We start from the raw sequence: 14,741 nt of genomic DNA on the forward strand, positions 1-14,741 counted from the left end.
GAGTATTTCCAAACAGAGCTTCTCAGTCTATTTTGCCTCCCCCCTCCCTTACCTTAAACTGAAAAATTTATGACATGCCCTCTGTTTGCTGTGTTTCAGATGTATTTCATAGAATTCTTCAGATGAAGAAGTTGTCTCTATGCATAATCACAATTTTCTGACTCCATTCTGGTATTTGCCAAGTTGAGAATCTAGTTTAGGTTTTACTCAATTCAAAAGAACATTGGAAATAATTTTGTAGGTAACTGAAAGTACTGGGATTTCATGATTGCTGTTATCATGTGTCTTACTTCCATTTTTTGTGTTGTGAGTGTATGTGTGCCAACTTCCAGACACAGATTTTTGCCAGACTTCATAAAAAAATTATTTCAGTTTCGCAATGATGTTCTTTCCTGCACTTTCCCATAGTTCTGCAGTGATTTGGTCTACTCATGAAGTCTTACTGTTTTTCAGAGATTGTATTATCCATTTAATTCCTGAATGTTCAGTGGTTTTGAATCTAGGTTTTGCACAGAGAAAATGAAACTGATTTTTTTTGCTGTTTTTCCAATTAACTAATTAAGAAAAGTATTTAGTGGTGATCTGGCAATTTTTGCTATTGGTGTGAGCAATTTCCACAGTCTTGTCTTTGAACTGCAGCTGTAATTCTTATTCTATATTTCAAAATTTTGCTTCTGCACTTTGATTGCAAATTTTTCTATTGGTTTTGTGCTTTCATGACATATTAGAGAGTGTACATTTCAGGCTGTATAGGTCCTGGGACAATTGGGAAATCGGGGGAAGGCCCGGGAATTTTTTTGTCCAGGAGAAAACTGGGAAAAACTCGAAACTTTTTTTAGAGTTCTGGGAAGTTTTCATTGTTTTAGTTTTCAGTTAAATTTTTGTAATTTTTAAAGGTAAGAACTGACACTCTAACAAAGAATTTTGCTTTTTCCTACTATTGCAGAGTAATAATCCAACACTAAAACATAAATGAGGGGAAAAAAAAACAAAACATATGTTGCAAAAGAAATGCACCATTTACAACAATAAAACACAGTGCACACACAAGCATATGCCAATAACAAAATGTGTCAAATACTTTAGGATGAAGGCTATGCAGTACTTCGTAACAAAATACTGCTTCCTATGAGTGTCACGTCACAATGGTTTACATTAGGTTAATTTGGACAGTTGCTGATATGCACATGTGCAGTTGAGTGGGATATGAGCATTATCTTTTCCTGCTTATGGCTACTTGAAGTGTGGCTGTTAGCTGTATCAGCAGTAGCAACAACCAGTCATATGCTACCCAGAAAAATTTCTCTGGCGCATCGAAGCTGCCAGATTCACATGCGCAGAGAAGTCTGAGTTGTAGTGGGAAGGGGGTAATCTCCACATTACCTGTGTGTAGTTTTAATGATTTTGCTGTTTCCTGTTCATTTACAGCTCTCATGTCAAATGAAATAAAAGGATTTCTGTGGTCAGGAGCTAGCAAGTGAATTTCAATACATACACATAATTATGGAGGGCTGAAATGTGTTTATTAGTTTCAGTTTTCTGACTTTATGTCATTACCAGATATTTGGCAGTCAAGCATTAACTGCCTTCATTTATAAAGTGCCAGGAAGTTCTACACCGCTGTATAAAACTTTAACCATTCAAAGGATTGATAAAGTATATTGTCACTTAACCCAGAAAATGTGTATTTTCACCTGGGAAAAAGTGTATTTTTAACTGGGAAATCCAGGATTTTTCTTTTTTCCTTTTCCACATATACACATTGATGTTCTTTTGATTTACTGCATGACCACTAATGCCATACTTCTTGTTTGAGTTCTGTGAGCTGATTGCATCCATCTGTCTGTTAGGCATGTTTCTGTGTCCTGGTTTGTCATGCTACTTTTTCTTCTGCTTGTATAAGCATCAATCTGGTGGATTTGCTTTTTCTGTTACCTATGCAAAATTTTTATTATGGTTGATGTTTTGTACATCATATTTGCATATTGGTATCATAATTTTCAGTTCTCTGCTTTTTGTGGAGTCACATCTAAGAAGAATTTCGTAGGCAATGATTGGAATCTAAGACTATACCTTTGAGGGTTTTTTTAAGTTTCAAGGCATTTATTGTACTATTGTGAGAGTTTGTAACATGTTCCAGCCAATATCCTCCTAACAATTGGATTAGCTTTACAGGACATTTTCTTGAGGAATGTCAGTTTAAAAAAATGGACTGTGATTTCTGCGTAGTTCAGTGAGCTCCATAGTATTGTGGTTAGTCTACTTATGCCGTAGCTGATGCTACACACATCGACTTGTGTTGTCATGCAAGTTCTCTCCTTTTGCGCCATCAATAGATGCAGTTTGATGTGAGTCGAGTGATTGTGTGGTGACAGATGTATGGCACCAACCACCAAGTTTGTGTCCACTGCTTGTAATGCTGTGTTAATGTTTAATGGTTCAAATGGCTGTGAGCACTATGGGACTTAACATCTGAGGCCACCAGTCCCATAGAACTTAGAACTACTTAAAACTAACTAACCTAAGGACATCACACACATCCATGCCCGAGGCAGAATTCGAACCTGCGTTTGTAGCGGTCGCGCGGTTCTGGACTGAAGCTCCTAGAACCGCTCAGCCACACCAGCTGGCTGTTAATGTTTATTTGCTCACTCCTTGGAGTTGTAACTCATTTATTTTATGTTGATTGTGTTCTCATCCAGCTTTATATTGACAAGTCATTAATAGCAACTGATTCTTTCCCTTGTGTAATTCTGCATTAGTAAAACTGTTGAAGCCTATTCTCAGCTTGTGATTGAGCTCTTATTGAGTACAGGTAGCACTACACAATCTGTTCCCATCAGTGGTGACCCCAAGATGATCAGTGCTTAAAGTACTGGTCCAGCAATAATATTGATTACAGGATGGAATCACCTGCAGTCTCATGGCTGACCATTCGCCTCCCATAGTTTTGTTCACATAATTCAGTTATCTGATTTGCTCAGATCAAAGCCAGCTTTTGCTATACTGAAATTACAGCAGATGTGACTAAATTTGCGGTGATAGTGAGTCAGCTTGATCACCACTGTGCTTCTGAAGTTCAGGATATAATCACGGTTCCATCAGCAGAGAACACTGATGAAAGATTAAAGTCTGAGCTTATTTGTAGAGTTGCTGTTTAACAGGAAATAAAGACAAGTGCTGACTCAGAAAGACATAGGTGGCAGAAAACAGTCTCAGTACTGCATCATCTCCACTACAAGATGGACATTGAAACAGTGACTGACAAGAATATTAGATCTTGTGGTGCTACCTGTACTTAATAAGTGCTCAGTCACATGCTGAGAATAGGACTGAACAATTTTATTAAAGCAGAATTACAGAAAGGGAAGAATCAATTTCTATAGGTGCCTTGTCAGTATACAGCAAGCAGAGAACAGAATCAAAATAAAGTAAATGAGTTACAACTCCAAGGAGTAAGTAATAAACACTAACACTGCAGACCAAGCGGTGAACACAAACTGGGCACTTGATGCCATTCATTTGTCACTGCACAGTCACTCAACTCATGCCACAACAGCATCACTGGATGGTGTGAACAGAGCTAACATCCGCAACCATGGCAATTGATGTGTGTAGTGACTGTCTAATGTTTCCGACACGAGCGTGAATCTGGGTTATTTCGGTTTATTGCCCCAAACCACCTTCCACTTCTTTACGTGGTGACTTACTTGGAATTTGCTGCCACTCTTCTTTACTGGATAGCTGGCTACTGCAACTCTACTATCTTCTGCTCCATTGAATAACACTAGGTACAGGAATTTTTAAACTCTTTCTACTTATGAAATAAGTTGACATACAAACTTTGCATTTTGCCAATTAACCATGTATTTGACTTTCATACACAATAAAACTCTCACTTTCAACATAAGTATATAACTTCTGTTAAGTCCCTTGAACAGTCAAATGTCAGAAACAAATTAAATTACAATTAAAAGAAAGTTGGTTTTGATACCATAACTTTTCTTAACAAATCAGAAAATAAGTCTTGCCTTTATTAAGGCTACATCAAGAGTTTTCAAGTGTTCTTTTTCAACTGTCTTTGTTTTAATAACAATAGTCAATGACCCAATAAGAACAGAGCTGCATATAAACTCCACCGTTCTTCCTTACACACTCTCAAAAACATTTATGGATTCCCATCAGGTACTTGTCAGTGCTGTTCATCAGCCGCGTCTTCTTTCTACCCACGACCAATTTTAAACCTGCACACACAAACATGTGACACGCAGTAGATACAGTTCTACCATCCCACATTCATATCCAGAATATTGTGTGTTCAAGATGGTAGAAGGCTGAGAGGTTCTAGAATTTATACAGAAATCACTACAACTCCTACAATGTCCTGACCATATGCCTACCCAATACTTAAATTTCCTCTCTTTGCACCCAAGGTAATTTCGGCATGATTTCTTGGTATTCTTTGTGGAATATCAGTTGCAGACTTCTGGTCTTTCATGTAGTTTTCTGTTGATGATGTTGGTTGGTGTGTATACATTGATTAGAGTCTAAATTATATTTGTTGCTTTTATTGTTATACTGGAGTGCATATTATGTAAAACATAAATGCAGCAACTGAATCAAGTAGGCCTATTGATTGTTGGTTATATTATGAAAAGGAAAGTTGCTACTCACTGTATAGTGGAGATGCTGAGTCGCAGATAGGCTCAACAAAAAGACTCACACAATTATAGCTTTTGGCTTTTAAGGCCTTCATCAGCAATAGATATGCGAACACGCATACACCCTCACAGTGTGTGAGCTGCATTTGCATGAATGTGTTTGTGTGTGTGTGTGTATGTCTGTCTATTGTTGATGAAGGCCATAAGCTATAATTGTGAGAGTCTTGTTGTTGTGCCTATCTGAGACTCAGCTTCGCTATATGGTCAGTAGCAACTTTTCTTCTCATAACATTGTTACATTCCATCCTGGATTTTCCATTGTTTGACTTATCGATTATAAATACTCATCCATATTGTCACGTAGAAGAAGGTGTAATTAGATGAATGACGAACACTAACTTCACTTAATGAAGGTTTATTCAGCACATACACATAAAAGAACGTGGAGCGAACTGCCTCCAGCCAAAACACATACAGTATATATACAGCTACTGAACATTCCAATACAATGATCTTGATATTTGTGGATACTTCTAGAATGTACTAGAACCAAATATAGAAAGTAAAATTGTACTGTCCAGGTGTGTTTTGAACTCACAACCCTCCATGCAACAGTTTAGTATCATAACCACTACACCACAGTGCTACTCAGCTACTTCTGCAACATTGCTTTCTCCTTAAGTGAACAGCATCTCTATGTTACGTCCTCCTAGTCCGGAAATGAGTCATCGGTCCTGCAAAATCTGACTCCCGATGACTGATGCTTGCCCTGGCGGTGATCTTCTTAGAACTTCTTTTGCCGCTATGCTCTTCGTCACCTTTCTGCTTGTTGTCTGTCACTGGAGTTTTGAATTTACCCTGGGTGGCAGGATCCTTGTAGGGCTTCATTCGAAGGATGTGGACCGTATCTCTGATCTTTCGTCGTCTTGTGTCGGGGTCGAAATCTTCAACTTCATAAGTTACATCATATAACTGTCTTACAACCTTATAAGGTCCAAATTACACCTGAGGGGCTTCTGAGAGAGACCAATCTTCTGAACAGGAGTGAAGATCTAGATGAGGTGGTTGGTCGCGTCATACTTTTGGTGATCATTTTCTTGAGCCTGCAGTGTGCGGAGTCAAGCTAACTGCCGAGGTTCCTCAGCTCTGTTTAGAACCTGGCCAATGTAGTCATCATCTATGTCATCAGAATGTAATGGAAACACAGTGTCCATTGTCATAGACACCTCATGCCGATGCAGCAGGAAAAAGGTGTAAATCCTGTCGTGTCTTGTTTGGCAGTGTCGTAGCAAAACGTCACAAAAGGTAGCACCTCATCCCAGTTGCTTTGCTCAACATTTATGAACAGTGATAGCATGTCAGCCAAGGTCATATTAAGGCGTTCAGTAAGCCCGTTAGTTTGTGAGTGGTAGGCAGTCATCATGTGGTGAGTAATGTTGCACCGACAGTTTATCTCTGTCACAATATTCAATTGAAAAACTTTCACTCGATCCGTAATTAATGACCTTGGGGCTCCGTGTTTTAATACAATGTCTTCCATGATGAATTTGGCTACCTCAAATGCTTCAGTTGTTTTCACGGTTTTTGTAATGGCATAGCATGTCAGATATTCAATGCAAACAATAATCCATCTATTGCCACTTGCAGACGTTGGAAATCGTCCAAGGAGGTCAATCCTAACAAGCTTGAAAGGTGTTTTGGCTGGTGGGATTGGTATAAGTCGGCCAGGCGGTTTCCGAGGAACAGCCTTTCTCCTATGGCACTCTCTACAGTGCTACATATAGTGACAGACACTCCTAAATAAACTTGGCCAGAAAAATCTGTTGTGGATTCTATCGTAGGTCTTAATAAATCCTAAATGTCCAGCCTCAGGTGTGCTATGAAATTTCTGTAGAACATCTAAGTGCATGTGTTTAGGAATCACTGGTAGCCACCTCCTTCCAAATGGATCAAAGTTTTTCTTGCAAAGTAATCCATTAACTACCTTAAATTGTCCTTTCACATTCTCTGACAGATTTAAAGCAAGCATAATTTGAGATATCTTGGCATCTTTCTTCTGCTTAGCAGAGAGATCCTGGAGTGCAGTGAGACAGTCACTATCTTCATCAAAGTCTTGATAGTCTTGCACAGGGTTTCTTAAGAGACAGTCGGCATCTTGGTGTTTTCTTCCACTTCAGTACACTATGGTAATGTGATACTCTTGAAGACGTAGTGCCCACCTGGTGAGTTGTCCTGTTGGATCCTTAAGACCTGTCTGCCAACAAAGTGAATGATGGTCTGTAACAACTGTGAATGGCCTTCCATAGAGATACTGTTGAAATTTGCACATGGCCCAGATCACAGCAAGACATTCTCTTTCTGTAGTTGAGTAGTTTCTCTTGGCTTTTGTAAGTGTCCTAGAAGCATAGGCTATAACCTTCTCTTTTCCATCTGAAAGTTGCAATATAGCAGCACCGATCCCATACCCACTGAGATCTGTGTGTAGTTCTGTAGGTGCTCTCTCATCATACAGACCAAGTACAGGGTCAGTCATCAGAGCTTTTTGCAGCACATCAAAAGAATCTTGTGGAACACCACAACAGATACATTTAGCATCAGCTTTTAACAAATCTTGGAGTGGCCTGGCTTTGATAAGAAAAGTCTTTGATAAAATGACAGTAATAAGAACATAATCTGAGGAGGCTTCTCACATCTCTAATACTTTTAGTAATAGGAAATTCCGTTATAGATCTCACCTCTTCTGGGTCTGGCCACCCACCTTCGTTTGACAGAAGGTGTCCAAGTATTTTGATTCCTTTTGCGCCAAAGAGACACTTTCTTGGATTTAAGTTTCAGTCTGCCTTGTGGGAGACACTTAAGAACGGCCCTCGGTCTTTTTATATGTTCATCAAATGTCTCTGAGAACACTGTAATGTCATCTAAATAACAAAGACACGTCATCCACTTCAGGTGATGTAGAAGATTAATCATCATCTGTTCAAAAGTTGCTGGTGCATTACACAAACCAAACGGCATTACCATAAACTCATATAGGCCCTCAGGGGTGATGAATGCAGTTTTCTCACAATCAGCCTCATCTACTTCGATTTGCCAGTATCCCGAGTACATGTCCATGCTTGAGAAAAACTTAGCCCCCTTCAGACAATCTAGTGTATCGTCAATTCGTGGAAGAGGGTAAATAACCTTTTTAGTTATCTTATTAAGCTTCCTGTAATCAACACAAAAGCGCCAACTCCCTTCCTTCTTCCTGAGAAGGACCACTGGTGACGACCATGAGCTCTGTGAAGGCTGAATGATGTCATTCTTCATCATTTTCTGTACCTCGTCGCGAATTATTCGACATTCCATTGCTGACACACGGTATGCTCTCTGGCTTATTGGTTGATGGTCTCCAATGCTAATCCAGTGCTTCACTGTCTTATTGTCTAATTTACTCTCACCTGTGGATTGAAGCATTTGGAGAACTCTTGAAGAATGGCAATTAGCTTCTTCTGTTGTTCCTTAGTGAGATCTGGTGATAGATGAGCTAGAAGATCTTGTGTCATAGTGGTAGCACTAATTTTGCCCACAGACTCAGCATCGGAGGTTTCTATGACGCTCAGCTGTTCTTCAATTAACAGCTCAGCATTTGCTATGCACATGCGTCTTGGTAGGATCTGCGGTTCTCGGTGACAGTGAACTATCCACAATTCACCAAATCCGTTCTTAATCGAGATGACAGACGCTGGGATGACCAAGTTATTCTTCAGTGATATGCTTCTCTTACATTCCACTACAAGATCCATGGGTTGATGCATGGCATGACACTTGACAGTTACCATTCTAGTGCTGACTGCAGGAGTGATTACTTCATCCAGCACACATAGTCTCCACATACTCAGATGCGCATCTTCCTGTCCACAATATCTCATCTCATCTAGCATAATCTATAATCTTTGAGCGACCACAATCTATAATTGCCTGAGAAGCTTTCCAAATATCTCATCTGAGAATGACGTCATGACTACACTCTCGTAAGATGATGAATACTAAGGGCTGTGTATGGCCACTTATATCCATACAAATGGTACATCTTCCTCTAGGTTTTACATATTTCCCATTTGCCACCTTCAGCAGAGATGTTTTGTTGTCAACAAATATGGTTTTCTGCAACTGGCGATGGTACTTCTCCGAAATGACTGAATATGATGCTCCAGAGTCCACAAGAGCTTGGGCTGGTCGACCATCCATGAAGATATCGAAGTAGTTTACTGTCATTTTTGTAGTGATCAATGGCGGAGGATTTTTCTCTTCAGCGGCCTCACCTCCAAGGAAGGTCGCACCCTTTAGTTTTCCAGGTTGCAGCAGCTAGGTGATCGGCTGGAGCTTCTAAACAGCAATGCAGACCTTGATCCTCTCCAGAGGCTAGCTTGCGGTGATGGTGACCTATGTCGTCCTGCACCCACATCTTCTTGTTCATTTTCGTTGTCCCGCAGTTTGTGTCAGCTGCTGTCTTCTGTTGTAGGCATCATCAAATATCCACCGCCTTTCTCAACAATAGCACAACACTAGTCCCAGTCGTCCGCAGTGGAAACATCCTGGTTGGTTATCCTGGGTCCTCCAGACGTCAGTCTTCCTTGGTGCCAAACAGGTTCCTCATGCGGCATTGTAGGAATGGAACTCCATCTGGATCTTGACTTTTTCACCATTTTAAAGGGAAATGAAGGATGAGACATTGGGTTCAATGTCTGTTCCACTCCCTCCCTTATGACATCTTGAAGGGTCTTGGTTTTTTGCTCTCAGTGCAAACCAAGTGCCTTCTGAACTTCCTCTCTCACTATCTGACGAACTACACTTGTGAAATCAGTTGCTTCCTCCATCACAGACATCGATGCAACATTTGGAAGCCGTTCAAACTTCTTTTTTGATGCATTGTCTCGATATACTGGCACCATTTTGTGAAGTCATCTGCTGTCAGAACCTCCTTCAGGAGTAGGGCTTGATACATGTCCTCGGCAACACCCTTCATGAGATGTGCAACCTTATCTTGCTCCTTCATTCTAGGACCCACTATTTTACACAGCTCAAAGACCTCTTGAATGTAGGATGCTATAGTTTATCCTGGACACTGTGCCCTTCACTTTAATTCATCTTCAGCCTTGCACTTCTGTCATTGTGTATCGCTGAAATACTTGTGCAGTTATGGCTGGAATACTTCCCAGCTAGAGAACCCAGAAGGATGTCTTATGTAGTGGCACACAGTTGCTGTCATCATAATGTCTTCTTCTTCTGTCTCCGGTAGATAGATTGCGATCCGTTGAATGTGGCTTGAACTCGGGTTTCCCGCCACTCAAACGGTGGCTCTGTCATGGCCTGATGGGAGCCACTGTGTTGCCCATAATGTGCGCTATTACAAGTTCCAATACCTGGTGCCTCCGTCAGAATAATGTCATGCAGAAGAAGGTGTAATTAGATGAATGACGAACACTAACTTCACTTAACGAAGGTTTATTCAGCACTTGCACATACAAGAGCGTGGAGCGAACTACCTCTGGCCAGAACACATACGGTATGTAAACAGCTACAGAACATTCCAGTACAATGATTCTTAACATTTGTGGATACTTCTAGAATGTACTCGAACCAAATATAGAAATTAAAATTGTTCTGACCAGGTGAGTTTCGAACTCATGACCCTCCATCCAACAGTTCAGTATCATAACCACTACACCACAGTGCTTCTCAGCTTCTTCTCTGACAATATTGTGGACTGTTTGACATGACTCACGGTCCTGGTATTCCTTTTTATATCAAAACAATATTCATTTGTTTATTGTTTTTATGGAATGCAATGACTTTGCATTGTGTTTTCTAACGTTTTCTTGAATATTTGTTAATTTCCCTATTTTTTCTTTAGGTTATTTACATCAAGTATTTATGAGCAAATTCTTGATATTAGTTTGATTTTTTTCATACGAGGTTGCCTACTTGAATGGTGTGATTCTGACCAACTAATATTATGAGAATTTTGCCAGTATATTTTCTACTACCCTGATCTCACCTACTTTTCAGGTATATGTCCTTATCTTAATGTTATTTGGTCTTATGATTTTGCCACATTTCTAATAAACATACTATATTCGATTTAAGATAGTCTATCTTTAGTACCAAAAATTCTGAAATTTGTTGTTCCTAAGTATAAAGTACCAGAAGCAGTTTGGTTGTTAAGGTTTAGTTTATTGTCCATTTAGCTAAATGCCACATAGCGAGATGCAAGCACAAAAGTAGTTGCACATGTCCATTGGCTAAATTCGTTTCCAGTACATCCATTATTCTGTCACATCTGACAGATGTTAATACAGCAATGTTCTGTTCCTTGCCACGTTCATTAAAATTCATTTTTGTGCAAGTGATCTTACAAAATCCCACTACTACTTGTGTTTCATTGTATTCCATGGCTAATTATCCTTGGAGTGAACAATGTCAAATCTTTTCTGTAAGTGCAGATGATATAAATTACACTCCTGTCTTTTGAAAACAATGTATCCTATTTTTTCTCTCCTCACAAGCTCAGAATCTTCTCTTGCTGAATACACAGTAACATTGTGGGCAGTTATGCTACAGCTTTTAATTATTGTAACTCTTTTATAGTACCATCAAACTTATATTTCAGGCAAAGAAAACATTCAGTGTCATTTGATTCATTAGTAATCAGAATGATAGTTGAAATATTTGTAAGCTACTATTTATTTTTTCCTTAGAACCTAGTTCTTTGACACAATTTCTGTATTTTACTCTTACATAAATTTTACTAACATGTATCCCATGGCAGCAGCTCAGCAATAAGACATGAGAGTAGAGAAGACCTGAATCTTTCAATTCACCTAATGCAGGGGAGTATCATAATATGTTTAAGCATTTGTGACAACAAATGTTGAGAAGGATGTAAAGAAAGATTGGAGAATTTTTATGCATAGCAAATAAAGCTAGACACAGATTACTGGTTACCTGAAAGGCTAACATGAAAAACCATCTCTGGGAGCTGAAAACGTGGTGAAACAATCACAAAAATTCCAAGAACTTTGTACAACATGTCTTTGACTGATATGTATCAGCAAGGATGTAAAGATTGGGAAAGACCCACCTTGTGAAAGGATATAAATTAAGAATGTTTTGAAGACGGGATACAATATAGATATGAGTTGCCATAGACCTGTGGCAGAGATGTGCAAGGACCTGTTGAAAAGTAAAGCCTCTGAATATTTGATGTGAAAACTCTTTTAACTTTTTAAATAAAACAAACATTATTAACATTCTGCATCTTTATTCTTCTTGGCGACTTATTTATTTCACTACATATTCACCTTGGTGATGAACACATTTCACCCAACAAGAGACCAGTTTGTTGATACCATCACTGTAGAATATCTGACTTTGTTGATGGAGCCACAATCTCACCTCTCTTTGCACTGCTTCATCACTATTAAAGGGAAGCCCTCAAAGGTGTTCTTTATGTTTTGGGAAGAGATGAAAATTGGGTGGGACCAACCCTTGGGACTGTATGGAGGATGGTCAGTGATGATAGTGAGCTCAAGGCATTGTGTCGTTGCAGATTTTGCAGCCCTTGTGTGTGGTATGGCTTCAACATGCTGAAAGAGAGGATGCTCCATGTGTGGACAGACTCTACGAATTTGAAACTCAGTTACATCATACTGTTTCTCATGCACCAACATATCCATGTTACACACTGCCACATTACATATGACAGCTTGGAGCCCTCCAACAGCAGATGGCTGCAAATATATAGACATGAAAAAATGTTTGCTTTATTTAAAAAGCTTTGGTTGATGTAGGGTAGTATCCAGTGAAGGCCCAGTGAGAATTGGCTGTCAAAATTAATGTTTTCTTTTGCACTGTTAAATTAGCACTGTTTCATTGTGGGGAGCAATCATGCCCCCACTCTATGGAACAAGGTAAGGTGGCTGGCAGGATCACACCAAGCGACCAGCCAGCTGACTGCAACAAAAGTGTGGCCAGCTTTGCTGATGCCTGAACTCATGTGCCTGCCATGCAACTATATTATGTAAGCCTCAAACACTGGATGTCAGCGGCACATGTAGATGTTCAGGAATCTTGCAGAGGTAGCCAACTGTGTAGTGAGTAACCATGCCCAGATGGCTACTGTCTGCAGCATGGAGGCACGCTGCATCCTCCACAGTGATGAAAGATGGTTGCCTTGTACAAGCTGTGACTCACTGTTCCCTTGGGCAGGAGTCTGGGGGCTGCTTGAGTGTGCCAGGAAGGCCTTGTATGCTGTGCCACTAAGTCTAGTTATGCCAATGCACTACTAGAATGCATTGATGGAGTAGTCCCTGCTCCCACACTGCAAGAACTATATATTATCAATGTACTGGCAATTTTCACTAAGCAGCGTGGCCTGTCTCACAGTAATGCAACAACTTGGTTGCTGTAACTGAAATGACAACACCCTGTGTGTGCCAGCTACCAGAGAATGTTGCAGTACTGCACCATATGCAGTACTCCACCACATGCCCTCCCAGATTTATTCTTAAGTGACACTACAGTATCAACACTTGCCAGAAGGACTCACAGCTGATGCGAAATGTATTATGAGTAAATATGCGTGACCTATTACTGTATGATTACGCTATTGGTGACCAGTCAGTGCAAACACTCACAATCATAAAATAAATAGGAATAAATGAATCATGGTAAAATGGTGACAAAAATCTCATTGCAAGAAATGCAGAAAACATACTGTTATTCATTGAAAGAATGATAAAGAAATTTTATTCATCATTGAATGAGATAGCATACAAAATACTCATCTAGAGATTTTTGAATATTTTTGCACACTCAGGGTTGCTTGGTTGTGTAGATTTGATCAAGCTGGACAAGATTTAAAGAATAGCTGCATGTTTCATCATGAGTTTGTATAGACAGAACAGAGTGTCCCTAACTACAGGGACAGATGTTGCAAAATAGGCATTGTACATCATGGAGGGAATTGATGTTAAAATTATGACAGTGCACATTCCAAGAGGAGTAAAGCAGCTTGTTACTTCCTGCAGCATATTTTTCAGAAAATTACAACATAGGTAAATTAAAAAAAAAAAAATCTTTTACTGTGGCTTCTGATAGTGATTCATCCTATTATGCAATATTAAAAATTCGATGCTGTATCAACTCCCATCTACTCCAATGCTGCTTAAAGAATTCAGATGTTGAATTTACACTAATAGGACCATATAGTGAACGAAATTCCCAAATAAGGAAAACTGTATTATGTAAGCATTTGTAAAAAATATAGTTAATTTGCTAGTGCTTTATCATCACCAACCTGATGAACATTCATTTTCCCATGTAGTAGACATAAAGACTTGTCGAATGAAGACAGTTTTAATTTTATTGTCCAAGTTCTCATGTTATGTGAGTCTTTTGCAGGACTTTATAATATGATGTACATGTTTCATGCAGTAATCTAAATTATGAAGGAGTATGAACACCCATTTCAGCCACAAAAACTGGAGATTATAGTTCATCATGGTGTGAAAAGATAAATAGAGTTCTTCATACTTAATGCAGTTGCAGATAAAGCCAATTTTAAAATTAAAGCAGCAAATAATGAACAGATGATTAAGATTCAGTATATTATAATGTTTTAATCTTTTTGACCAGATATCAATAGGGAGTTTTTTTGGCATTATTATTTGTAAACTTGTTTACTTACAGCAAGTGTGACATTGTGTGGCACAAACTGTCCAATAGCACTGAGGCTTGTTGCATGCATGCTTTTGTTGGAGATAACAGCATTTTTACGTGAAACATACCAAACATTACCAAAATCATCTCGGAGTTCTGCAAGAGAAAGACAGCCCCCATGGGAACGGCTGTATTCAAGAGAGGCTAATCGACGTTGGAGCATGGCTCTTTCATCAATGGGGCATTCACAAACATCAGCTCAAAGTCTACAGTCGATCATTTGTGACAGAGATGCAGGTTAGTGCTCATTTCTATTGTTAGACACTTTTTTTTTCATGCATTTACATGGGAATGTGGGCATGCAGTTTTAAAATGATC

At 39.3% G+C, this 14,741-nt stretch overlaps 1 protein-coding gene across 1 annotated transcript in view; it reads left to right on the top strand.

The window, feature by feature from the left end:
* The window catches only part of LOC126092046 (protein unc-80 homolog), a 1,190,994-nt gene that overhangs the window by 698,586 nt on the left and 477,667 nt on the right, over positions 1–14,741 (top strand). The window contains exon 31 of the mRNA XM_049907452.1: positions 14,394–14,660. Coding sequence (XP_049763409.1) covers positions 14,394–14,660 — 267 coding nt within the window. The remainder of the gene's footprint in view (positions 1–14,393; positions 14,661–14,741) is intronic.

The sequence above is a fragment of the Schistocerca cancellata genome, chromosome 7, assembly GCF_023864275.1.
Source record: "Schistocerca cancellata isolate TAMUIC-IGC-003103 chromosome 7, iqSchCanc2.1, whole genome shotgun sequence".
Classification (NCBI taxonomy): domain Eukaryota; kingdom Metazoa; phylum Arthropoda; class Insecta; order Orthoptera; family Acrididae; genus Schistocerca; species Schistocerca cancellata.